Below are 26238 nucleotides of genomic sequence, written 5' to 3' on the forward strand. Positions count from 1 at the left end.
AAATGTGTTATAGTGGCCATGGCCACGTCCTTTCCACCCTCCACGGCCATGACCGTGTGGTCTATCATTCTGGACGTGGTTACTTTTTTTTTCTTTTTCTGCGGCCTTATTGGTATCAGGTAATAGGGTTAATCCAGGAGGTCTCAATTCACTGTTTCTGATCAGTAATCCATTATTTTGCCCAGCTAGCAATAGACTCATCCACGGACTTATAGTCCTGGTATCTGGGATTCCTCCAATCAAATAGGGCATTTGATAATAACACCGTTCTTTGGTGATCATATCTCGATTTTTAACTCTGTCCAAAGGTCTAGAGGATTCTCTATAGTGAGATACTGATCTTTGAGACTCTTAATAAGATGATGGCTAATAATTAATATTGCTTTGTATCAATCTTTCTCATTGGCATTATTTTCTTCTATGATACATTCACCAAGTCTTTTTGACTTTAGGATAGTCTTTGTATCCAATGCCCACCGTAAATAATTATCTCCAGAAAGATTTATGGCAGCAAAATCCAGGTTGATTTTCGACATCTCAAATCATATATCACTCAATATTTAGGTATAATTTTCATGCGGCCTTACTCTTAAAAACAATCAATTCGGATTTCAATCTCGTGAGGACAATGAGACTATCAATCTTAAAGGCATTTAATCAATCAGTCAATTTCTAGCAAGTCTCAGCAATACTATTTATATGTGCTCATAATATTATGGTTTATCAAAGTCTAGCAAAAACGAATTCAATTAATCATGAAATTAGGGTTTAACAATCAATGAATTTTATTAATCACTCAATAAAAAGATCTATTAATCACTCAATCAGTTTCAAGACTGATTTTAGCAATACTAGAATATAGATTTCAAGCATGAATTTCAATGAATCAGTTTCAATGCTGATTTTAGCAATACTAGAATATAGATTTCAATCATGAATTTCAATGAATCAGTTTCAAGGCTGATTGATATTTAGCATAAACCATGTGTAAATAATTTATCTAGTATCCGAATTTATCAAACCTCAAAAACATATAATCAGATCCTAGATATGCTTACAGAATCATTCTAATTTTATTAGTTTAATTACTTGTAAGAAATACTCAAATTCAGCTATATCAATTACTACTAGATGAGAATTTGTGGATGATTATTACAAGCGAATTAAAAGATGTGATGAAATATAAAATGTGTTCAAGGCACGTGTTTGTAAAAGTTTGCATCCCTCTAAATACAATCATAGCTTCCAACATTTCATACATACATACAAGTACATAACTACTAGGCAACACAACTTCATCCTCAGTCTTGGAAACCTAAGCCAGAGTACTCTCTTCTTAACTCGCATCCATCTCCTTGCATACATCATCTAGAATGCACAGAAAGTCTCTCACAACCACGAATACTCTCAACACCTGAGCTTCCTCCTTTGCTGAATCTCCATGGAAATACTCTGTGACCTCTTTCACTGCAGAGACCACACAACCTTCTATTGTTTCAATCTTTTTAATCTCCTCAACAGCCGTTTCCAAGAACCGTGTCATCGACTCTCTAAAAGCCCACCACTCTTGTTCTTCACCATCTCCATTCTCGCCATTCAGCAGCAGAAGAACCTCGCTAACTTTCTTGACTCCTTGGTAAATGTCGAACACTTGGCTTCTCAGAACACCGTAGTCCATCTCTGCAGCTTTCTTGACATCCACAAGTACTGAACTGAGACTTCCAACAGCTTGTAACCCTTTGATGCCTTCTGATTCTATGATGTTGTGCACAACAGAATGCAAGATATTGGTTCTTCCAACAAGCTCGAAAAGCGCCTCAAGGCTATTTGTTCCTCTCTCAAAGACAGCTTCAAGAAGTTTCAATAACGTTTTGGTGTTCCTTAGCTCCTCGCAAGCAGCCTACCAAAAGAATCATATAGACATAAGCTTACGAACAACATGTACTTGTCTCTTTTTAAGTTCAGCTTTGTTATATACCTGTATAACGCTAAATGATTGTTTCAAGTGTTGAATCTTGGAACCAAAAGTAGCAACAGAGAGCAATGCATCAGCGCGTTTGAACACAAACGGTACATTAAGCAGTTCCTGGAGAAACCTCTCTGGTGGGGCAAGCTTGGCATCACTATAGCTCTTCAACTTCTTTTCTTCTTCTTCACTCGGTGCTATTCTTGATAAACTCTCAAGAAGCTCAACTCCAAGTGCTTCATAGTGACCTGATTCAATTTACAAGTCAGATTCAACTCAATACAATTGAAAACAAACCGAACTTAAAACCAATCGACTATAAGTGGATTAGCCGAAGTTCCTTATATATTATTCATGCCCCATCGGAAACGAGCTAAACTAAGCTTTGTTTTTTTGAAACACAAACAAAGCTTAGTTCAGCTCGTTTGTAACTGAACTAAGCTTTGTAACTGATGATTTTACCATCTTGAAGTGCCTGAAGAACATCATTTGTGGTGAGATCAAGTCTTGTAAGTAGAAGAGCAACACTCTGACACTTTCTTGGATCTAAAACTCTGCTTTCTTGATTCAGCATTGGAAGATCGCAGCTCAGACTTCTCTGCTTTGGATTAACGTTTAAAGAGTTGAACTTGGTACTGTCCCATGTGTTTTTCCGACAAGAACTTGGTCGGAAAGGCAGAGGTTTCGTCTTTGGCTTTGGTCGTTCTGTTGTTTCTTCCCAACAACAACTCTGTGGCAACTCCGAGGAAGATAGTTTCTGCGCCATAAAAGACTGTGACGGCGGAGCAAGAGGAGGTGGCACCGGCGTGGGAGGCGGTGGCCGTCGCGGAGGAGGATGAACAGCCGCCGATCTGCACTGTTCAGCTGAATCAAGCTCAGTTTCTCTAGAAAGGAACAAAGACTTGACGTTTCGACTGAGATCGTTCCACCTCGGCGGCGAAGTTTCGAGAACCTTCGGGAAGAACCGCTCCGGCGTGGTGGAGACCGAAGAGTGGATGGAGGAACGAGCGTAAGCGTCTGGTGTCTTGATCACGCCTCTCTCCGGTGAAGTGGAAGCAGAGGAGACTCGAGGGAAGCCTATGCTCTGGTTCCAGAGGGTGAACGCTCTTTTGTTGTCTCTCACCTGTCTCTCCGGCGACGCCGGAAAAACAGAGGCTGAGGAGGGAGAGGGGGAGAAGTTACTGTAGGGGTTTTTCCTCTGTTCTTTGCTGGCTAGAGACGCTTGAGGCGAGTAGAAGTCGTCGTCCTCTTCTTCCTCTTTGAGGAAGCTACGAGACGGCAATGGCGGGAGAGGAGAGATCTCCGGCGACTCGGGTTTGACGAAACGTGACACGGAAGCTGAAGCTGAAACAACAGAGAGTTTGTTTTCAGTTGTGTTTCTTGGAGGGGGACATGGAGGAGGAGCTTGTTCGGGTGGGTTATTTTCAGAAGCTAAGTTCTTGGATTCGTGACGACGGGTCTGCACTCTCCACCTTCCGTACAGGAACAAGGCGAGGATGATTGCCGTTGCGGCGGCGAGGACGGCGGAGATAACCGGGATTAGGAGTGTTCTTGAAGCAGTGTGTTGTTTTGGGGAGCTAGGGAGGACTAGTGCCGAGATGTTCGCGGGGAATGTGAGGTCCGCGGGGGCGGGAGGAGGAGGCAGAGGCGTCGGGGGAGGAGGGGAAGGTGAGCCGTAAGCTGGGAAGAACGGCAAGCCGCCGGTTACAGGAGCTTGTGAGAGGTGACGGCGAGTGAAAGTGGGCGGTGAGGCGCAAGATAAGCGAGAGGAAGCGTATGATAGCAGGGAGAAGATGATGATGACGTAGCGAAGTCCTTTCATTGTGTGTTCTGCAATGCGCGCACTATCTGAGGAGGATGAAGAGTTAGTGAGTGACACTATGATAGTGTAAAAAGAGAAGAAGATTTAAGGTAATATACATATATTGAATTAAAAATAAAAATTTATGTAAAAGGTGAAACTAATAGGGAAAGGGAAGAACGTATATGAAATGCAATAATTACGTGAAAACAAATCTGGGACCTCTCTTTTCAAAAAGAATCTTTTTGACTTTTAACGTCTTCTGTACTGGCATCTTTGTCTTTCTATGCAAAATGATTATTAAAGGTGATGACACCTTTATCTATGAGGAAAACAACTAAGATAAAAACATTTCTGCTGCTAGATAGATAGATACCGTTGTTTTTCCTATGTTACCAACAATAAGAAAGAGGATGAAGAATCATATGTGAACACAAACTCGTAGCTGAAGACTTGTGCTGTATAAACATTGGTGGAAGAATTAATATGCAAAAGTCCAACTACTTCACAACATCCAAGGATACAACTTTTCACTCCATAGTCTTGAGACAAGATTTACTCTTCCTACAGTCCCTACTGCGAACTACAATGTAATTTTAGTGGGGTTTTTTTCCAAATGGGATTTGAAGAAGATGCATGTTAGGATGATGAATCAGACCACTTTGGAAGTAGACCAAGATAACAAAAATCTTGAAATTTCTGTAACTACAAATTTAAACAGCGAAGACAAGTTACCTGACTTTATCTTAATGTTAGTGAAAATCATGAGCAAGTGTCCGATCCAGACAAAAGCAAATCATCATGTGAGCAAATGTCAAATCCAACAGAAACAGGTCCCATCCTAGTACATCAGCTGGCTTCAGAGTCTAAATTTTGTCTAATCCATGACACCAATGAGCATTTTCATCAAACGTTTTTCTCCATCTCCAATATTATTACCGTTGATAGATTTGATGATAATGTTTAGATTACACAGAGTATATATATATATATATCACACTCAGGAGTCAGGGGACAGAAGAAGTTATGGTTATAGGACCACCACAACGGAGACTGCCTGCACGAGGATGAAGCATCAATCTGTTACCCAGCTGTATTTGATTGAAGGCAAGCTGCATGTAAAGGATGTATTCTAGAATATGCTTCAATGTTTTGTATTAGCAAGTGGAGAACACTTAACCGATCAACACTGTTGTTTCTAATCCAGTCAACAGAAAGAAGAGAATCCAATAATATTATATGAATTACAAACAGATATGTCTTTGAAACTCTTACAACTTCACTTTCCATTTTATTGAGTTCGACATAAATATCTGCAACTTGTTTATCACATAACCACAAAGCTGAGATGAGAGAGAGACTCAATTTGCAAACAAACATTAGGCTTTCGTACTGCACAATCTACTCATAACCAACTGATTACCATTTGTGTATTCATAGCAACGTTGAAGGATTTGGCTTAATGGAAGAAGCAACTTAGTTACCCCATACATTATCCCAACCACCACCGCCACCACCTGGTGCAGCCCCACCTTTAGGACCCTCAATGTAGTTCTGGTTACCATGTGGCTGGTGTGGTAAAGGGAGTCCATTAGGCCCTTGTGGTGGCTGCTGCATCTTTCTAGGCTTTGTTCTCACCCCAAGCATACGCAATACAAACCTTGCTAACTCTCCATATAACATACCACCACGATCAAATAGCTGTGAGATGAGACAAATGGTTAACACTTAGAAACAACAAAACCAAGACAAACTAAATAGAAGACAAAAAAAGGAACCTGGAGAAGGGCAGACATGAACATATGAAAAGCCTGTGTGTTTTGGTCTATCAGCATCGCTACACGGCCAAAGAAATTCACAGCACCTTGCATCTGTCATCAACCAAAACACAAACGCTTTATGTTATACACCAATGCTCAAGAAATCGCTAGTCGGTGATTAGGCGCAAATCGTTTTGTTTATGTCCGATTTTTAGAACACATACAGAACTCTTTAAACTTGCCAAGTTCTTTGATTCTTTAAACAACACAAACATGAATGGATGAACCATACCACACGGAGAAATGATATCCAGAAGCCTGGAGGAGATGGAGGCTGATTAAAAGGATCATTAGGATCTTGACCACCGTAAGGACTCATTCCCATACCCATCCCCATACCCATACCAGTCCCCATGCCCATACCATAACCGCCACCAAAACTGCTGTTATACATCCCACCACCACCATACATCCCTGAACTCCCATACATCCCACCACCACCACCATACCCTCCTCTATTATACATGCTACTACCACCATACATTCCACCCCCATACGACGAACCATACCCACCTAGACCCGAACCATATGTACCCGATCCATACCCGGAGTTCATACCTAGGTTTGAACCATAACCACCACCGTAAGTGCTTCCATAAGTTTGCTGCTGCTCCCAAGGCCTACTCGGCACAGGCCTAGTCAATCCATTCATTGTAGCGGCGGTGTTAGTCCTGTTAACAGACGAAACCAGCTCGCCTGGATTCGCTGTGCCAGAGGCCTCGACGGAATCAGCAGTGCTGGTGTTCGAAGGAGGCCTGAAGGGCTTAGGCCCAGATGTGTTGTTGTTGTTCCCTTCTTGTTCCCAAGGCTTAGGAGGACTTCCACCTACATCCCGCCACAAAACTAAAGTTATTACTCTAACTTGAATATGAAAAGGAATCAAATTGCAATCCGTAAAAAACAGAGCATCAAATTGCAATCCGTAAAAAAAACAGAGCATCAAATTGCAATCAAGAAGAGCCAACAGAATAGATCCACAGGTAAAAGAGATCAAATTGATTGAATAAAACACTAATTCAATCACGTATACGACGAAATGTTCTCACTTTCATGATTTTTTCGAAGCGGGGAACAACACGAGCGAACAGAGCTGCAAGAGGATGATGATGATTCGATCCGTGAAAGATTTAGAAAGGCGAAAGCTTTATGAATAGACTAACCTGATGTAGCCATAGGGGAGAGGATTCGAGAGCTTTTTGGTAATCTCCGACGCCTAACCTCAAGCGCGGAGAGAGGAGGAAGAAGAAGAAGAAGAAGACAGATGAGGAGGGACCTCGAAATGAGAGGAGATAACAAAAATGATTACTTTCTTCTTTTAGGATATTATTATATTTTAGCCCCTGTAGTTTCGATCCTTTCCAGAAAAGGCCACGTAATAACTAAAATAGAAAAAAAAAAAAAAAAGCCGAGAAAGGATAAATATGAAAATTATTAAAAAAATGAATTTTTTTTCATTACAAAATATTCCATTATTATTAGACGGTCGGATTATCTCTCCCATCTCTCTGTTCCTGTCCTGTCTGAATCCCGGAATTGTCCGAAAATTGACACTCTCCGGTGTAATCTTCTAAGAAAGGAAGCGAATTTTTGGAATCGAGAGATTTGGCGTTGATGGCGGCGAGCGCGAATCCGCCGGGGAACAATCAGGAAGGTTCGTCGGCGGCGCAGAAGGTGTCTCCGGCGGCGAATGGAGCTGCTGTAAATTCGGTGGATAATGGTGGCAATACGACGGTGGATAATTCAGAGACGATAAGCGCGTTGAGGCATAATCCAGGGATCTCTGTTGATTGGACTCATGAGGAGCAATCTTTATTGGAAGATTTGCTCGCAAAGTACTCTTCTTTCTCTCTGTCTCTTCGTTTTAGATGTAAAGTTTGAATTGTTAGCTTTCGTGAGGTTCATGTGTAGAGAAGCAGTGATCTTTGGATGTGTTTTAAGTTCAGTTTTTTTTAATGTAGTTTCAGGTTGAATGATATGTTTTGTAGTTTAATTGGAGGATGAGTGGTCTAATCGGCTAGGTAATGGTTAATTATGTACTTAAGAAATCGCTAGGCGTTAATTAGGCGATTTATATAAGATTATTGATTTTGGAGACGCATAAACCAAATATTTTAGAAAAAAATGGTTCTAAAAACCGCTTACTCCTAGACCGTATTTTTAGAATACTGATTATGTATGAGCCCTTGTTAATGATTGATGTTTATATATACAGGTACGCCTCAGAGCCAACGATTGTTCGTTATGCCAAGATTGCAATGAAAATGAAGGATAAAACTGTTAGAGATGTTGCTTTGCGTTGTAGATGGATGACTGTAAGTTTCTCTTTGTTCTTGATCACTCTTCTTAATCTTTGGCTTTGTTCAGTACTGAGAGTGCACTGATTGATGGATTTACAGAAAAAAGAAAATGGAAAGCGTAGGAAAGAAGATCATTCCTCAAGGAAGAGCAAAGATAAGAAAGTATGTGGAATTTTATTCATGTGTGCGGTTTTTATACTAGCGAAGCAGGGCCGGTCCTGTTGAAACATTTGCAAAATTTAGGGAAAAACGCAAATTTGTAAAAAAAAAAAAAAAATGTATATAAACTTTTAATAAATTGTATATAGCCCTTAAAATCTCAGGCTATAGCTATAGTGAAGCTATAAATAAAAGAATGATTGGGTTCTTCTAGCTAGCTTGAACTTTTAGTAATTTACTTGTGGTTTTGGACGGTTAAAGTTTATTGGGTCGTCTTATGATGTTTTTAGAAGTCTAAAATCAGCAAATGAATCTCTGTCTTCACATATTTATTTGCAGGAAAAGACAACAGATTCTTCAGCCAAGTCCTCATCTCATATGAATGTGCATCCGAATGGTCCTTCATATGCTCCTCCTATGATGCCTCTAGATACTGATGATGGCATTTCATATAAAGGTTTGTTTTGTCTCCAAGAATTTTTTTTTTTTTTTTTGCTTTCAAGGTTAAATCATCAAACATAAGTGTCTTGTCTTCTGTGCAGCTATTGGTGGTGTGAGTGGAGATCTTCTCGAACAAAATGCTCAGATGTTCAACCAAGTTTCCACAAACTTCTCAGCTTTCCAGGTGAATGCAACTTCCCACTTTTCACCTTGTAGAGTTTTGTATAGTTTATTTGATTTGTTTCTTTCTTCTCTTTGCAGATACATGAGAACGTTAATATTTTGTGCAAAGCTAGGGACAACATCCTCTCAATCTTGAACGAGTAATACATTCATTCAATACTATCTATAAGATCATTTCCATGTCATTTTTGATTTGAACAATTTTGTGTTGCAGCTTGAATGACATGCCAGAGGTTATGAAGCAGATGCCACCACTTCCTGTGAAGGTGAACGAAGAGCTGGCTAACTCAATCCTCCCTCGCCCGCCTCATCAAAAGAAGTCTTGATGGATCTTATAGAGTCATATATGGTTTGGTTCTGACGAAAAAAGTACTCTCTCCACACCAGGATCAATGAAGATAGGATGGTGGTTTTCTACTTACTCATAGAGTTACTACTAGTCTGTCTCTTTTGCAGTTTCAGTCGTCTCTGGATGGTTTTTTTAGCAAATGGTGATTTGATACATGTGAGTAGAGTTGTACTGTCGTTTAGGATGTGAATAGATTTCTACTGTTATGGTTAAAGTCTGTGTAAATTTGGTTTCAAACTAAAAAGTTTGAGATCTATCCTACAGATGGTGCTGAGTTGTTAAATGTTAAGTGTAGAAGGAAACGAATGTACTCATTATTTCTTGTAATAATAAAGCTGAATGTTCTGTATTACAACATGCAAGTCTGGTCCAATTTTGGCTTGGAAGCTTCCAGGAGCCTAACTCTCTCAACCTACAAGAAGACGCAAATACATGAGAAATGTCACTGTTGGGATCTAATCTCTTTTATGACTTCATCTTCTCTTCTCTCTCTCGTCTCTGGATCTGAAAGATGAAACTAATGGAATTATAAGTGTGTGTAAATAAGCAGTTGGATTATAAAATATTTCTGTCGTTTAAATTCGTTTTCTATCTATAGAACAAAAGTAAAAACATGTGTCGTGTGAAGCAAGTTACCTTAAAGAAACACTAGAGAACCCCCTTGTTACATCAAGAAATGGTGAATACTTCTGTCATGGGAAGATTACGTTAAACATGTATCCTTGGAAAATTAGTTCACAAGTGTTGCGGTTCCATATTCAAGCACGACAAACAGATTGATGGTATAATACTTGAGAAAATACGAAGTACATTTTTTTTTGTAAGCGAAATACGAAGTAAATCTCACACGAAAAAATCACAATACGCACAAACTTCTTCCACAACAATGCAAGGCCACAAATACATGTTATATTTCTCTCATAATTATAAATCAACAATGCATGAATTAGATAACACGGGGATGAAAACAGAGGGAAAATATGAAACAAGGAAATTAGTAAAATTTGAGAGCTACGAGGCCCATGAAAAAGAAGAGAAGAGACGGTGAGAGGCCGTAGGCAGATGAAGGAGAAGGCGGGGACGACCCTGGACCTGGAGACATGGTTGGTCCAAATGTAGCAGGTCCTATTCCAAGCAACAAAAAATGGAAGATAAGTAGATTATTTACTCGAGTAGGAACATAATAAAATTAAATTATTGCAATTCATAGAGGGACTCTATAATTATTAATGAGTTAATTTATTTATTTGACGTTGCATAGAGGAGGGACTCTTGGCATGTTACAACACACAACTACACAAGTATTAGGCATGACTCGGGTAGGGTTCAAATGATTTGGATTAAGGTTTGCGGCACGCTGTTCAGAAGCCAAGTACAATCTTGTACCAAACACAAATGTACTTTTTATTCGTCACAAATATTTTTATATATCCTTATATATATATATATATATCCATTGATACGTGATTAATATGTTTTTATATATCCATTGATACGTGATTAATATTTCAACTAACAGATTAATATTTCAAGATTGACTTTACCTAATTTAGTAATTTAAACAAGCTGATATTTTAAAATAGAAAGAAAGATTACCTGTATTATAATTAATGGTCGTGGTGGTCATGAACTGGTGTTCCCTCAACCTAAAGTCCGGCGAAGATGGGAAGAATTCGGCAGGTCCCCTAGCGTAAAGAAGCCTCTCCCGCGGCAGCTCAGCCGTCAACTGGAAACTCAGGTAAAGACGCGACGACACTGACTCAATCTTTAACGAGCCGTTGATGATCTTGAGATCTCCTTGGTCAGGTATCACTCCACCAGGTGATTTCCCTCCGAGTAAGTACTGTTTCGCGCTTCCGCTCCTGCTGTCGGAAGTAATCCACCCGACCACTGCGCTGCTTCCGACCATCTGACCGGTGGTCGAGAATCCGATCCCGATGTAAGCACTGGAATCAGGCGCCGATAGTATGAAACTCCATGTGTTTTCCACCGTTCTAGCATACTATGCGCGCCAAAATTTAAAAATTAGTTAAGTTGGTAAATGTAAATCAACAAATTAGTTTCTTTAAGAAAATGACAAATTACAAAATGTTGCTATTACAGGAGACATGTAAAATGTACGATGAAATCTAGAGCGTTATTTCATTGAATGCATTTTTTTTTATAAATGTACATTCACTTAAAAATATATTTGTATATTCATTTTAATTTGGTAAATGCAAGTATATAAATGATTTTCAATAAGAAAATGCCAAATTACAAAATGTTGCTATCGCAGGATACATGCAAAAATATAAGATGAATCTAGAGCGTTATTTCGTTGAATGTAATTTTCAAAAAGTATATATATTTTATATTTTCACTACTTCATAAATGGGTATATAGAAGATTACTAATCACGTATATAACATATTTGTAATTGTATGACGAAATAGAAACTCAAATGATAAATAAGTTCTCAAAAAGGAAATATAGTATGATGCGAAGAATAACCACAGTTCCAACACGGCAAAACGTATACTATATCTGATTTAACTATATGTCTACAACAAAATAAAGAGACTTAATTATCATTATTATTATTTTTGTCTAATGCAGCTCCATATACTCTTTCGGAATCTATGAAAACATTTCAAATTTGGAAATGAATATGTGACTTACTCGGAGGATGTAATTCTGGACTCTCCAAACTTCCACGCATTGGTGGCTCGAGTCGAAGGCGAGGTCCTTGAGAGGTAGAGTTGAATTGCACGAATCCGTAGCTTGCTGACCATTAACTATGGTGAACAGAGGTAGAAGCTGAAGAGCTATTAAGCTGGAGATGAAAGAAACAGAACAAAGCTTCATCTTCTTCGTTATCTCTCTCTCTTAATATCAATAATGAACGTAAAAAGAAATAAATGGCATGATCAGAATAATTACCGATGAAAATGACTTTATATATATGTAGTGTGTGAGATAGTGTGAGCAGAAACAGTTGAATAATTCAATAATGTGTACTGCTTTTAATGCTTGTACTACTTCTACACGTTCTTCTATCTTACTAAGTCCATCGACTTCAAACGACCGTGTCTATCTCTCAATATCATATCTATTTCTTAAGAGAGAAATACATTTGAAGGAGCGATGCATTTTGTAAACTAATCACGAAAAATGTTGTCACTGTTAATTATCAAACCTTGTGGTTTTTGGTTTTTGGTTTTTACACTTTCGGGGACCAGAGGAAACGACTTGAAACAACAAAAATAAATCTTCTTTATTCTACCGAAAACAGAGAAAAGTCACTAATAATTAATGGACATAAACCTTTAAATTCAGTCCACCATTTAAGACCAATCAAAGTGAAACATATGTTATTAATTAAAGAACATTAAATTAAATAAAAAATAACTACAAAAAATAAAAACGGTAATTTTAACGACGCTAACGCTTCTAGCTAAACCCTAAATCCTAAATCTTAAATTCTAAACCCTAAATTCTAAATCCAAATCCAAACCCCTAAACCCAAACCCTATACCCTAAACCCTAATCCTAGACCCTAAACCCAAATTATATACCCTAAACCCAAAAACTAGACTATAAACCTAAACTCTATACGCTAAACCCAAGTCGTAGACCCTACACCCAAACCGTAAATCTTAAACCCAAATTATATACCTTAAACCCAAAACCTTAACTATAAGTCCAAACGGTAAATCCTAAACCCAAACCGTAAATTCTAAATCCAAAACCTATTCCCTAAACCCAAATCCTAGACCTAAAACCCAAACGGTAAACCCTAAACTCAAACCCCAAACTTAGATGTTATAGGGTTTGGGTTAAGGTTTACGGTTTGGATTTAGGGTCTAAGACTTGAGTTTAGAATATAGGATTTAGGTTTATAGTCTATTTTTTGGGTTTAAGGTATATAATTTGGGTTTAGGGTCTAGGATTAGGGTTTAGGGTATAGGGTTTAGAATTTAAGATTTAGGGGTTAGGGTTTTGCTGGAAGCGTTAGCGTCGTTAAAATTAGCGTTTTTATTTTTTGTAGCTATTCTTATTTAATTTAATGTTTTTAATTAATAATCTATGTGTCACTTTCATTATTGATTATAAAGGGTGATATGAATTTAAGGGGTGAACCTAAGTTTTGTTCATAATTAATCGGTTCCGCTATCTCAACAAGCACCCCACTCCACTAGCCTAATGAGTTCTCCATCAGCAGAACAAGGTGTCTAGGACTCGAAGTTCTTGTTGTCAGCAATCCTCGGTGCACTTCAGCTCTGTAATCCCTTGGATGTGTCTGTTGGAGAATGGGCCTTCGGCCCACTCACGAGTCGGACATGAAAGAAGAAGCCCAATAACAAATGACCGGTGCAGCTGGATCGATAAACCCTCGGCGCTCGCAAGGAACAGATGCCTAATGGCGTAGGCTGTACAGACGGCCGATCATAGGTATAAACCTACGAAAGTAAAAATACAATGATGATCGCTGAACCAATCCTCTGACACACAACAACTACGAAATAGGAAAAGCGGGTCAAGGGGAATATAAATAGATGAGCATTCAATGATGAGAAGACACAGAAAAATACGGGGAGAAATTAGAAAGAAAATATAGAGAGAAACTATTCAGCAACGAGTTTGTCTGTAAGACCACGAGTTATTTTCTTTGTATCATCTCCATTCGTCATTTTGACTTTTTTAATCTCTTTCAAACACTTGTTCAAGGAATTAAAATCTGGTCCGTTTTCTATCAATTTGCCGGTTAGGTTGTAAGATTTTGTAGCCTGCTGTTGAATCATCACTGGTTAGTGATTTAACTTCCGGTCAGACCCGGAATATAAATAAGCCAAGGCCTTGGGAATATCCGGATGGACTAGAGACTAATGGGCCTTTTTATATCTCTTTTCGGCCCAAACTTGGAGTCCGGAGCCGTGCCTGCTACTATTCCGAGGTCTCACTGCCGAAGAAGGGTTTTGAGGGTTTCACAGATTCGCTCTCTTCACACCCAACGATGAAGCTCGTCAGGTACTTGTTTCGATTCTCGTCAGCTATGGATTACATTCCCATTCTTGTTCGTCTGAGCTGATTTGTTTGTTTCGATTTGGTTTTTACTGGATCGAATAGGTTTTTGATGAAGTTGAACAACGAAACTGTGTCGATCGAGCTCAGGAACGGGACCGTGGTCCATGGAACCATCACTGGTACGCTCTATTTTAGCTGATCCGTTGATTAAATTTCAGTTTGAATTATTGGCTTTAATCGCATCACTGTGATCAGGGCCGGCTTAATAAGGGGACAAGCTGTGCAAAGCTACCGTGTCCCCACTATAATAATAATTAAGGGATCCAATTTTTTATAAATCCATATTTTTATATATATAAAAAATTATAAATATAATAAACAAAATTTAAAATTGTCCAAAATTATTTGATTGATATATATATATACAAAATATACAAAATATTAATATTATCTGTATATAAATTTTAGAGAGTAAAAAAAAAAGTTTTTTGCCCCAAGATCACTAACAGTTGAGTCGGCCGCCTGACTGTGATTATATTATTAGCTGAAGTTAAAGCTCGATGTTTTGGGGCAGGTGTTGATGTGAGCATGAACACTCACTTGAAGACGGTTAAAATGAGCCTTAAAGGGAAGAACCCAGTGACAATGGATCATCTAAGCTTGAGGGGTAACAACATACGCTACTACATTCTTCCTGATAGCTTGAATTTGGAGACTTTACTTGTTGAAGACACTCCTCGTCTTAAACCTAAGAAGCCTGTTGCTGGTAATAATAATTATCCCTTCATTTTGATATATAAGTTTGTACAACCATAATAAGACTGTTTTTATCAATCAGTTTATTCCTTTTTTCGTTCTTAGGGAAGCCTGTTGGACGAGGCCGTGGACGTGGTGGTCGTGGCCGTGGTGGTGCTCGTGGAGGCAGAGGTCGTTAAGTGCAGCACTGGGAAAAGTTTTAATGTGAGTGAGTTCTGTAGGAGGAAGAGGAACCCTTTTTGTGTCTGAATTTGTAGTAGGAGAATGTATTGAATTATGTATCTTGCAATGGGAACATCTGATTAGGAAAAATGGTATGATTAACGCTCGTAAGAATGTTACTATGTAATGGAAATTTCATGGATATAGAAAATTTAGCTTTTTCATGTTATGAGAGCTTGTACAAGTATTAGCTATTGCGTGGTTTTGGAGCTCAATGCTTTTTTTTATTCATGTGACAAATCTTACTGTATAGAAAAAACTGTTTTATTTTTTCCATAAGTCTTTTCACATGATCCTGCAATTGGGTTCGTGATTGTAGACGGGTTCCTCGGTGTAGCCCTTTCCGTTGTACCCGTAGGGATCACATGGGTGTGGATAGGAAGATGGCACACCATATACATAATGCCATGGTTGATAACATGGCTCTGGCTTTTTCTCCTCGGGTTTCTTTGGTGGTTCGACTTTGTTTACGCTTACAAGCTCCGCAAAGGCTACTTTCTTCCTCAGTGTGTTGGTTAGACAGATCATGTCGACTTCAACACCGGTAACTTCAATCTGGTTCCTGTGATCTCCCTTTATTTCCGCACCTAACACGCCTGTAGACCATTGCTTTAGCTCTTTAGATTCAACAAGGATTATGAGAAGTGAATTACGTATGGTTTTGTATCGTTGTTACCTTGAAATTGAACCGCAGTTTTCATTGCTTTTGCTCGTGTTTTATCATCAGTCATAGAGATTCTTATCAGGATCTTTTGCTGCACACGATTAGAAAACCACTTAACATCACAAGAGAAGTCTATTTCACACGCATAAAAGTATCCTAGTTGGTACTTTTTATTGAGTACACATACATACCTTCATGTTCTTGTCTTCTTCACGACCGGTATTGTGAATGATCAGAGATGATTAGCTTGAGAGTTCGCTTTTAAACGTTTGATGGGATGTTGCTAGTAAATTATTGGGTTTCTCCAGATAAACAAATTTGAGGAAGTATAAATAAGTGTGTGGATTTTTTTCAATGAGTCATTGTCATGCACCAACGGAATAGGATAGTTTGAATTTCGACTTTCATATCGTCGTTCCTTACTTGTTTTATTTGTTCTAGTTGACAATTCATACAAGCTTCTTTGTCAATTTTTTTAGTTTAGGAAAATCGTTGCTGATTAGGTCAATAATCAGATTAAATAGTTCCTAGTGTATCTTCACTATAGTTTTGCAAAGATTAAAATAAAATTCTAATATATACATTTTTGGTATTTCAAGACTTAAGATACTTCTTCAAAGTTATCTCATATCTCTCGGAATATTTCATTTAGTTATGAAGAAATATCTCAATTTTGAAATAACCTTTAACAATATTTCAAGGATTAAACACTTTTATATTTTATGTTGCTAAAAAAAATTAATATTTTATTAGAATAAGTGATACCATTGTCTAATTGTTTTATATATCCATGGCTCAAGAATTATATTTTTAGTCAATATCTGCACAATGATGATTAATTAGTTTTTTCTTATCATCCAGTTGTGCTTACGTAACAATTAGTGGAACAATTTTAAAAGATTATAAAAATACTTATTTGATTGGGTCAAAAAATCATACCAAATAATACATAATGTACTATATTGTAAACATATACTATGCATGGCTCAAGAATTATAGTCTTAATCGTTAATAGGTTTACTATCCAGTTGCGCATACAAAATAATTAATTGAACAAGTGTGTCCAAGTCTTGGTCTCCTCTAGGGTGCATGTTTCCCTCTATCTTCTTCCTATACTTAATCAAAAATAAGATTGGTTTGACTGCTAACCTGACATCAATTTGTATTAATCAAATACTATATGCTTGACTTGCAATATGTAAGGTCGGTAGTCATATTCGATTTTCCAGTTTTATGAAACAGTCAAATCTTTATAAAAAAAGAAATGGTTCTAGTTGTCTAACCAGTGTTGTTGTCAAAAAAAAAAAAAAAAAAAACATCAACATATGGAACCATAGTTATAGACTTATAGTTTTTAAAGCAAAAAAAAAAAGAACCACAACACAAACATAAAATATTGATGTTTGAAATACTGAACCAACTTCAAAATCAATAAAAAGGGAAGAATAAAAATCAAATATCTCATGGGCCGATATATTAAATCAGTTTGGCCCATCAACATAATTGAAGAAACCTTTTCTACTGACACTAATGTAATGTGGCCCATTATGGTCAACTCCATAAATGCGTCCATCTAAAACGCCGTCTCAAAAGTGTTGCGTTCTGATTTGTGTTCAGTTTTTTTTTCTTTTCTCTTTGATACTTCATCCTCCTCTGTGTCGTCGACGTCAATGGCGGTGCACACTGTTCGATCACTCGCCACTCATCTTCACACTGGAACCTCCAGAAACATCTCACCATCCCATCGCAATCCAAACGCTGCCATCCGACTCAGCTACAGATCACCAAAACTACGCCGTTTCATATCTGTATCGTCATCACTCCGTGAAGGCAACGAACATGGCAAAGAAAACTCCGTGAGAGCTCTGGAAGTAAAGAATATTCCTGAAGAATCACCTCTCCTTCCTAGTACGAATTCGAATTTTCACTTTCCTAGACATTAGCTTGAATTAGCATCGACTTTGTTGGTAACTGGCTAGTGTTTGTCTTTGTGTTCTGTCGGTTTTTGAAATATCAGAGGCCTTATCATCAAACCAGCTCGCGGAACCTGTCTCCAACGGCTCCCGTGTTCGTGTAGCCTATCAGGTAACATCAATGTTAAAATAAATTACTAGGCACTAATTGCTTTTAGGTAACCACAAGGTGGTGGTCTAGCAGTGGTTGGCTCCCTCTAGGGTGCTAAGCAACAGTTCATTTTGTGGCCACGCGCGTATATGGAACCGACTTATTCAATTTGTAGTGACAGTCCATCCATACCACTTTTTCCGGATTAATTTAAGAGCATGTTTCTTTTAGGCTAGCGTTCTTAGCGTAATATAAGATACAGTCTCTTAACTTTTAACTTAGACATCATCTCTTAAATAAGAGATATAAGAGACATCTCTTAGCTAAGAGACTGTATTTTATATTACGCAGACCTGCAATAAACACGCTCTTAGCCTCTCATGTATACCCCAGAAGTTATAAAATAATATTATTATTATTTTACGGGGATTATTGATTAGACGGACAACTAGACTGAGATTTTGAATGTATAAACCGATTTTTATAAATATCGTTCAAGATAAATCTTTTCGTTTATGTGCCACTTAAATACGGAGTAAGAGGTGCGTACAGTGAATCAGCAGCTGAGAAGGCATATCCAAACTGTGAAGCTGTTCCCTGCGAAGAGTTTGACACTGCATTTGAGGTTACAATCTCACACCAATAACTAACTATTGAGCTTGGTTTTTCTATTACACCAACCTTTGTGTTCTTGTTTTAGGCGGTTGAGCGGTGGCTTGTTGACCGAGCAGTTTTGCCAATTGAGAACTCTTTGGGTGGAAGCATCCATCGAAACTACGATCTTTTGCTGAGACACAATCTGCATATTGTTGGGGAAGTTAAGTTAGCTGTTCGTCACTGTTTGTTGGCTAACCATGGTGTAAAGCTTGACGGTTTGAGAAGAGTGTTAAGCCATCCACAGGTAGTACACCACATCACATGTCTTTGTGGATTTTTAATTTTTCGTCTCTTGGTATGAACTAAAAGCTTTGGATCAGGCTCTAGCTCAATGTGAAAACACGTTGACTAGATTGGGATTGGTCAGAGAAGCGGTAGATGACACTGCTGGTGCTGCAAAGGTTAGTTTTATGTTTTTCAAGTAATGATTATATATATGCTCATTAGCTTACTATAGGAGCTTATTAATTTTGCAGCTAATTGCATTAGAAGGTTTGAGTGATGCAGCAGCAGTTGCCAGCGCCAAAGCTGCAAAGATATATGGATTGAGCGTAGTTGCTGAAGATATCCAGGTTTTTTAGAGTTTTCTTTTGCCTTTACCATGATTTTTTACACTTGTGGTTTTATTTGATTGTGAAGTTCAATTCAATTTAGGATGACTCTGATAACGTTACGAGGTTTCTGATGCTCGCAAGGGAACCTATTATCCCTGGAACTAACAAACTTTTTAAGGTGAGAAGCCCTAATTTATTTCTCTAATATTTGGCAAATGGATAAAGTGACTTTGATCTGCTTGTAGACAAGTATAGTTTTCTCGTTGGAGGAAGGGCCTGGAGTGCTTTTCAAAGCACTTGCTGTGTTTGCACTTAGGCAAATCAATCTCACAAAGGTCAGTTAGTACACTCAAATCTTGTGCAGCCTTTTTGTTTATAAGGAGTCTAGTTCTCATTGCTAACAATCAGTTCCTTGTTCCTTGTGGATTCGGTCAGATGGAAAGCCGCCCTTTAAGGAAAACCCCTATGCGAGCATCTGGTGGGCTAAAGTAATCTCCCTCACAAACCGCTCCTTTTGTCTCTTGTAACAAACTCACAGTTTCTTAACAATGATTGAAGGATTTTCTCTGTTATTTGCTTGGCAGATACTTTGATTATCTTTTCTATGTGGACTTCGAAGCATCTATGGCTGATGAAGTTGCTCAAAACGCACTTAGGCATCTCGAGGTAAAGCCTTCGTTTCTTTTTTACTTGGTGAAAGTAGAATATCACCAAGGCTCTTGTTTTTTTTAATCCTACAGGAATTTGCTACTTTTTTGCGGGTACTGGGAAGCTATCCAGTGGACACTACAATGCTCTAATCATTTCCAACATGTAAGTAGTTCATTGGTTTGCATTGCAAAGTGCAGAGAAATCTCTGTGACTGTCAAATTCATTTCACCATATTAACATCAGTCTACATATTAGCATTAATCTTTGAAAACATTGCTATGCAGATCCAATGTATAAGAGCTTTTGACATATGGTGACGGCCAAGGAGTCACCGGTTCACCTTGCGAGACATTGCTCTCCAGTTTCCTTAATTTTAATCGTTTCTTCTTTAGAAGATAAGCTCTGTTGTTTTAGAAGTAAGAATAGTAAGATATCAAAAAACAGGATTAAAACAGAGTCATATATTCAAAAACAAGATTAAAGAACCTATATACACTTTTATGGTGTTTGCATCCATAAATAGAGACGATGATTTTCCAAAATTGAATTAAAATAAAACTCAAATGTCGATCCATATTCCAATTTTAATAAAAACGAACGAGAGTTCATTCTTTGGCTCCTTTTTTTTGGCTCTCAACCGGAAATCTTTTCCGGCGATCTGAGTATTTAATTACCTCCTCTCTCTTTTGTGAGTAGAGCATAATTACCGGCTTTTGCTACGGTACCTTTTCGGACAAGTTTGAATTTTCCTTATTATTTCTTTTCTTTTCCTCTACCGCCAATATTTTTAAACAGGAAACTTCCCAAATTTGTGTCTTTTGTTTGCTCAATACTCCCAATCATCATTATGATTTCGCAAAAAAAGGCATCCGAAATAAGCAACATTAAAGTTCACCGCCAATCACTCGTGATTGACCTATTACCTAAACAAAGCAAGACACGGTGGTTCTCCTGAGACGACGACAAACGTAAGCTACCAATGGCTATGGAGCTTAACTCTGTGATGAAAGCAATGTCACTGGAAGATGATGAACCGATCAGCCTCCCTGATGAGCCCCGCTTTAGGGTATTTGAAGAGAACAAATGTAGTTTGCTTGGCAGGCTACTAAACCCGGAATGCCAGGCCATGTCACGCATGATAGAAAAGATGCCAAAGCACTGGAGAGTGGTGGGCAGAGTGAGAGGAATCGCTCTCTCTAGAGAGAAGTTGCAGTTTATCTTCAAGCGTGAAGAGGATCTCCAAACCGTGCTGAATGATCGCCCTTGGTCTTTCAATCATTGGACCATGCTCTTGGAAAGATGGACCGAGTCGCCACCAGAAGATTTTCTCACTAAGTTTGATGTCTGGGTGCGCATTAGAAACATCCTGTGTAACTTCTACACGCTTGATACGATGCACATGTTGGCTGAGGCAATTGGCTTCGTGAAGGAGGTAGCCTACGACCCTAAGGTGTCTCAGAAGGCAGATTTTATCAGGGCTCAAGTGATTTTTGATATCTCTAAACCTGCAAGAGATGAGAAAGTCCTCAACATACCAGGCGGTAAAAGTGTCTACATCACCTTTGAGTATGAGAAGCTCAGAAAAAAGTGTTTTCATTGTCTAAGACTGACTCATGAGAAGGCCCGGTGCCCGATGCTAAAGAAACAACACCATGCTCCTAGGCTACCAGCGTCTGCTCCAAAACCTCTACTAAGTGATACAGACAAAGGAAAAGGCAAAGAGGTCTCTACACAGGAAACACGTCTCTTGGAAGGGCCACCTGGCTTTCCTCCCTTGTTCCCTGAACTCTCGAAAGAAGAACAACAAAGTGCCATGTTGTACATCTCACATGCTGATCCTACTGAGCGAAGAGCTAGAATTGAGAGAGTCAATCAAAGCATCCAAGAGAAAAAGGAGAAAGAACGCAACTACCGTCCTGCCTTCACCACAGACTTGTTAAAAGGCGCCGGGATGGTCTTCTGCTACGACAAAGAGGGAGAGCAACTTCAATATATCTCCTCCACGGGAGCTGAGCAAACTCCTAAGACAAGATCCCTCCGTGGTCAACGTGAGATTGATGAGGTCAGATCAGGACAGTCATCAACACCATCATCAACACATTCTCTGAATGCTGGAAGTCCTACGGGATTCTGTATGGGGGTTCTAGTAAGCCTTCTGCTTCAAGGACTATGAGTACTCAGAAGAAACCAAGGAACATACCTTTGGCTTGGAAGAGAAGGCTCCGTCTACTAACTGGTGCTTCTACGAAGAACGGGAATGGAGACAATTCAGAGGACATAGGCGAAGGAAGGGCTAAGAGAAAAGCAACATACTCGACAGGAGAAGGGTCTAAGAAACAAAACCAAACTCAAGTTAATCCGGTGGCTTCCGTATTGAAGCCGCTGCTTCCCCAATGAGCATACTGAGCTGGAACTGTCGAGGGGCTGGAAACACCGAGACAGTTCAACGGATCAAGGAGATGCGTCGGGTGTATTTTCCTGATTTCTTGTTTCTAATGGAGACTAAACAAAAATCTAGTTACATGGAGAGTTTGAAAATGAGTTTGGGTTACGATAAGGTGCTTACAGTTGAGCCTTTTGGGAGAAGTGGAGGCGTGGCTATTATGTGGAAAAAGAGTTATGTTGTTGATATCGTGACAAGTGATGACAGGATAATTGATCTAAGAGTTACTATGGGATCATTATCCTTCTATCTCACGTGCGTCTATGGAGACCCAGTGAGGGGGAGGAGGAAACTGGTTTGGGATCGTCTCTCGAGTATTGGTATACAAAGAGACGAGGCATGGATGTTGATCGGAGACTTTAATGAGCTAAGGAGCAATGATGAAAAGCTTGGTGGAGCCATCAGAGAAGAAAGTACTTTCTGGGACTTCAGAAATATGGCTGATACGTGTAAAATCAAGGAACACACAAGCCATGATAATTTCTAGTCATGGACAGGCTGGAGGGACAAAGTTTGGGTCAAGTGCAGACTAGATAGGAGCTTTGGAAATGATGCTTGGTTTCGCTTGTTTCCAAGATCCAAAGCAGAGTACATGGACATGAGAGTATCAGATCATAGACCCCTTCGCTTGAACGCTCTGGAAGTAGAGGAGAAACACAAAGGCAGATTCTTCTTCGACAAAAGGCTGTACGGGAAGAAAGGGGTTGAGGAAGCTATAGCTCGATGCAAGAGTGTTGATGCTGAGAACTCAGAGGCTAGCATTATGGACTGCATCGCAAGATGTAGAACAGAGTTGGCTAAATTGAAAAGGACTGAAAATCTCAATTCCAAAACCAAGATCGACCAACTGAAAATGGACCTGGAAAAGGAGATGGCTAAGCAGTTTCCGAGTGCTCAGATGATGAGGACTTTAAAATATAACCTCCTAGTGGCTCTGAATGAAGAAGAAAGATTATGGAGGCAACGTAGCAGGGTGGAATGGCTCAGAGAAGGTGATAGAAATACTGCTTTCTTCCACAATACAATACGAGGAAGAAGACTCAAGAACAAAGTCTTAATGCTAAGAGACTTATCTGGACATGAACACTACTCTGAGGGTTCTAAAGGCAACATAGCAGTGGAGTTCTACAGAGACCTCTTTATGAGCACCAACCCGAATGATATGGAAGCCTTGTTCTCAGGTTTCCCGGTTAAGGTCACTGCAACTATGAACGAGCTGCTAACAAGACCAGTGACTCCAGAAGATATCAGAAAAGCTGCCTTTGGAGTGAAAGGGAGCAGCGCCCCTGGAGAAGATGGACTAACAGGCTGCTTCTACCAACAGTATTGGCACATAGTTGGTCCTAGAATCGTCCAAGCAGTGCAGTGCTTCTTCCTTACATCAGTGATGTCGGATGGATGGAACCACACGCAGCTGAGATACCAAAGGTCCCCAATACAGCTGAACTGAAAGATATGAGACCTATTAGTCTATGTTCTGTTCAGTATAAAATCATCTCGAGAATTATTTGCGACAGATTGAAACAAGTCCTTCCAGACATTGTCTCTGATACACAAGGAGCCTTTGTTGCAGGTAGATTAATCACAGACAACATCATTGTGGCCCACGAGATGGATCATGGCCTAAGAACGAACAAGAAGGTTGGGGAAACTTCAATGACCATTAAAACTGATATGTCCAAGGCTTATGACAGGGTAGAGTGGAACTTTGTGGAGATTTTACTAGAGAAAATGGGCTTTGCAAGAGCTTGGATCATATAGGTTATGTCGTGTATCAACTCGGTTACTTATGATGTCCTTCTCAACGGCTGCTCACATGGCTTCATTAGACCGGAGAGAGGTCTGAGGCAGGGAGACCCTCTCTCTCCTTTCCTGTTCATACTCTGTGCGGAGGCTCTAGTCAATGTCCTTAATCAAGTGGAAGCTCAAGAGAAGCTCCACGGTATTAAGTTGGCGTCAAAGTGTCCTCCAGTTCATCATCTGTTGTTTGCTAATGAGCGCTTACTAATGTGTGAAGCCACAGTCTTGGAGAGTGAAGAGATCAAGAGTTGCTTAAAACTGTATGGAGAAGCCTCTGGTCAAGTGATCAACACATCAAAGTCGTCTATTATTTTTGGTGCGGAGATCAGCGATCAGACAAAGGTTGACATAAAATAATCTTTAGGCATAGCTCAAGAAGGCGGAGAGGACTCCTACCTTGGGTTACCAGAATGCTTTAAAGGGTCAAAGAAAGACTTACTCAACTTCATTAAGGAGAAGTTGGAAGGAAGGTTGCAGGGCTGGTATGCAAAGACGTTATCTATGGGCGCCAAGAAAATACTAATCAAATATGTCGCTCTTGCTCTACCTATATATGCTATGTCTGTTTTCCAACCCCCTAAGGATCTATGTGCTAGACTCACAAGTGCCATAGTGGAGTATTGGTGGAGTAGTGGGGACAAGAAGAGGAAGATACCTTGGGTCGTTTGGCAACGGCTTTGCAAGCCAAAAGATTAAGGAGGAATGGGCTTTCATAATATGGGTCGTTTCAACCAAGCCTTGCTTGGCAAGCAAGCCTGGAGGATATGGAGTCGACCTGAGTCCCTGGTGGCAAGGGTTCTACAGGGAAGGTATTTCGCTAGAAGCTCTTTCCTTGACTGCGGTACGGGTACGAGACCTTCTTTTGCTTGGCGCAACATCATTCATGGTTGGGAATTATTGAAGAAAGGTCTGTGTAGACACATTGGCAATGGAACCCAATCAAATGTATGGGCGGAGAACTGGATTGTTGACGTTGTTCTGCCCCCCCTATGTACCGTGCTGATAGTGACGTTAACTTGCCGCTGAAGGTATCAGACTTACTTCTTAATGGCACTACAAATTGGAACAGAGACATGGTTTCTGATACCTTTTCTCCGGAGGATGCTGAGCGTATTATGCTCATGAAACAGATCTGTCTAAAGAGGACTCTATCAGATGGAGCTTCACAAAGGATGGTACTTATAGCACCCGCAGTGGTTATCAGTTCACAGATGCCTTGCTGGAATTCCAGAGTCAGCATAATCAAGCTCTGCCACCGATTGAGAAAAAACTATGGAGTAACATATGGAAAATCAAAGCTCCTCCCAAGATCAAGCATTTCATATGGAGGTCTTTAGCCGGTGCTCTAGCAGTTAAAGAAAGGCTTCAAACCCGAGGAATCCCAATTGATGCTACGTGCCTCGGCTGTGGTGCTGCTAGCGAGTCCATATGTCATGTACTGTTCCACTGTGACAAATCTCGCCAAACTTGGGAATTGTCAAATGTCCCTCTCCCTCCTGCAGGATTTTCAAGGAACTCAGTATTTCTGAATATGCTTCACCTCATCTCTGTCATGAACAACAACAGACTAGAGCAGAAGATCCGTCAGGCTATACCTTGGCTCCTATGGCAGATGGAAGGATATGAACTCTCATACTTTCAAAGCCATTGTAGTACCACCAAGGCAAATAGTTACTTTGGCCTTTGATGAAGCAGAGATTTGGATCGCAGCTAACTCTCTTCAGGCTGAAACAGAACAGGTTTCAAGTGCCAAAGCTTGGAGTAAACCGCCAGTGGGTGCTTTCAAATGCAACTTGGGGACCTCCTGGATTAATGCGCAAAGCAAATGTGGTGTGTCGTGGATCCTCAGAGACTCACAAGGCAATATTATCTCACATAGCAGGAGATCGTACTCCGCAGTAAGGTCCAAACATGAAGCTAGTTTAAGAGCATTATTTTGGGCCGTTGAGAGCATGAAAAACATGAGGCAGAATAACATTATCTTTGAAGTTTTGTTATTTCCAAGACCTTCTCCAAACCTCAACTGGATCGTTGCCCAGATAAACGCCCTGCTGGAACATATTGAGTTCTGGAGACTGGACCATGTTGTGGAGGAACGCAATGAGGCTGCTAACCTGATTGCAAAGTCGGTTACAACAAGGCGCAAGTACCACTCTTACATTGCATCCCAAGACCCGGCTTGGCTCCAATCCTTGCTCATACTTGAAGGTCAAAGCCAATAAGATCAAGGCTTTGGTTATTACCGAGAGTATGTAGCAGCTGATCTCTATGGTTCTGTAATCAACCTTTTCCTACCTTTCTCTTTATGATGTCTAGTGGCATCCTTTATTTTGGTCTCTTTTCTGCTTTGGTGCTGGTTTTTCCTTATGGTATCTGCTTATGGAACCAAAACCCAAGATGTTAT

General features: G+C 39.6%; 9 protein-coding genes across 10 annotated transcripts; 5 read left to right on the forward strand and 4 right to left on the reverse strand.

Moving 5' to 3' along the window:
- Window positions 1-1159: 1159 nt before the first annotated feature.
- On the reverse strand, window positions 1160-3886 carry LOC106334622 (formin-like protein 10). The gene is made up of 3 exons (XM_013772939.1): window positions 2429-3886; window positions 1979-2214; window positions 1160-1900 (listed from the first exon to the last, which is right to left on the reverse strand). The coding sequence occupies exons 1-3, from the start codon at window positions 3786-3788 to the stop codon at window positions 1337-1339; spliced, it is 2160 nt and encodes a 719-aa protein (XP_013628393.1). The 5' UTR covers window positions 3789-3886; the 3' UTR covers window positions 1160-1336.
- A 1098-nt stretch (window positions 3887-4984) lies between these two features.
- LOC106334624 (peroxisomal membrane protein 13-like) lies at window positions 4985-6876 on the reverse strand. Of its 2 annotated transcripts, XM_013772941.1 has the most exons (5): window positions 6748-6876; window positions 6032-6412; window positions 5820-5992; window positions 5546-5638; window positions 5025-5468 (listed from the first exon to the last, which is right to left on the reverse strand). In XM_013772941.1, exons 1-5 carry the CDS (start codon window positions 6758-6760, stop codon window positions 5244-5246), a joined length of 885 nt encoding a protein of 294 aa, XP_013628395.1. In that variant the 5' UTR covers window positions 6761-6876; the 3' UTR covers window positions 5025-5243. The 2 variants fall into 2 exon arrangements, with proteins under 2 accessions (XP_013628394.1, XP_013628395.1); XM_013772940.1 differs by having other exon boundaries at window positions 4985-5468; window positions 5820-6412.
- A 170-nt stretch (window positions 6877-7046) lies between these two features.
- Window positions 7047-9365, forward strand: LOC106334625. Its single transcript, XM_013772942.1, has 7 exons — window positions 7047-7419; window positions 7800-7899; window positions 7984-8046; window positions 8383-8500; window positions 8586-8668; window positions 8746-8807; window positions 8882-9365. Exons 1-7 carry the CDS (start codon window positions 7199-7201, stop codon window positions 8991-8993), a joined length of 759 nt encoding a protein of 252 aa, XP_013628396.1. The 5' UTR covers window positions 7047-7198; the 3' UTR covers window positions 8994-9365.
- A 505-nt stretch (window positions 9366-9870) lies between these two features.
- LOC106333684 (cytochrome b561 and DOMON domain-containing protein At3g07570-like) lies at window positions 9871-11903 on the reverse strand. Its single transcript, XM_013772097.1, has 3 exons — window positions 11678-11903; window positions 10613-11018; window positions 9871-10141 (listed from the first exon to the last, which is right to left on the reverse strand). Exons 1-3 carry the CDS (start codon window positions 11861-11863, stop codon window positions 10011-10013), a joined length of 723 nt encoding a protein of 240 aa, XP_013627551.1. The 5' UTR covers window positions 11864-11903; the 3' UTR covers window positions 9871-10010.
- Window positions 11904-13815: 1912 nt separating this feature from the next.
- Window positions 13816-15230, forward strand: LOC106332510 (probable small nuclear ribonucleoprotein Sm D1). Its single transcript, XM_013770977.1, has 4 exons — window positions 13816-14026; window positions 14126-14202; window positions 14598-14789; window positions 14885-15230. Exons 1-4 carry the CDS (start codon window positions 14013-14015, stop codon window positions 14956-14958), a joined length of 357 nt encoding a protein of 118 aa, XP_013626431.1. The 5' UTR covers window positions 13816-14012; the 3' UTR covers window positions 14959-15230.
- LOC106332509 lies at window positions 15206-15950 on the reverse strand. Its single transcript, XM_013770975.1, has 3 exons — window positions 15857-15950; window positions 15678-15756; window positions 15206-15597 (listed from the first exon to the last, which is right to left on the reverse strand). The coding sequence occupies exons 1-3, from the start codon at window positions 15860-15862 to the stop codon at window positions 15287-15289; spliced, it is 396 nt and encodes a 131-aa protein (XP_013626429.1). The 5' UTR covers window positions 15863-15950; the 3' UTR covers window positions 15206-15286.
- Window positions 15951-17271: 1321 nt separating this feature from the next.
- On the forward strand, window positions 17272-20113 carry LOC106332004 (arogenate dehydratase/prephenate dehydratase 2, chloroplastic-like). The gene is made up of 12 exons (XM_013770452.1): window positions 17272-17573; window positions 17683-17750; window positions 18262-18354; window positions 18430-18630; window positions 18707-18787; window positions 18863-18958; window positions 19041-19118; window positions 19186-19275; window positions 19376-19428; window positions 19525-19606; window positions 19681-19753; window positions 19876-20113. The coding sequence occupies exons 1-11, from the start codon at window positions 17336-17338 to the stop codon at window positions 19738-19740; spliced, it is 1140 nt and encodes a 379-aa protein (XP_013625906.1). The 5' UTR covers window positions 17272-17335; the 3' UTR covers window positions 19741-19753; window positions 19876-20113.
- Window positions 20114-20570: 457 nt separating this feature from the next.
- On the forward strand, window positions 20571-21764 carry LOC106330164. The gene has a single exon (XM_013768696.1). It carries the CDS (start codon window positions 20571-20573, stop codon window positions 21762-21764), a length of 1194 nt encoding a protein of 397 aa, XP_013624150.1.
- Window positions 21765-24551: 2787 nt separating this feature from the next.
- On the forward strand, window positions 24552-26056 carry LOC106330165. Its single transcript, XM_013768697.1, has 3 exons — window positions 24552-24741; window positions 24965-25417; window positions 25488-26056. Exons 1-3 carry the CDS (start codon window positions 24552-24554, stop codon window positions 26054-26056), a joined length of 1212 nt encoding a protein of 403 aa, XP_013624151.1.
- The last annotated feature ends 182 nt before the right edge of the window (window positions 26057-26238 follow it).

The sequence above is a fragment of the Brassica oleracea genome, chromosome C3 (assembly GCF_000695525.1).
Source record: "Brassica oleracea var. oleracea cultivar TO1000 chromosome C3, BOL, whole genome shotgun sequence".
NCBI lineage: Eukaryota > Viridiplantae > Streptophyta > Magnoliopsida > Brassicales > Brassicaceae > Brassica > Brassica oleracea.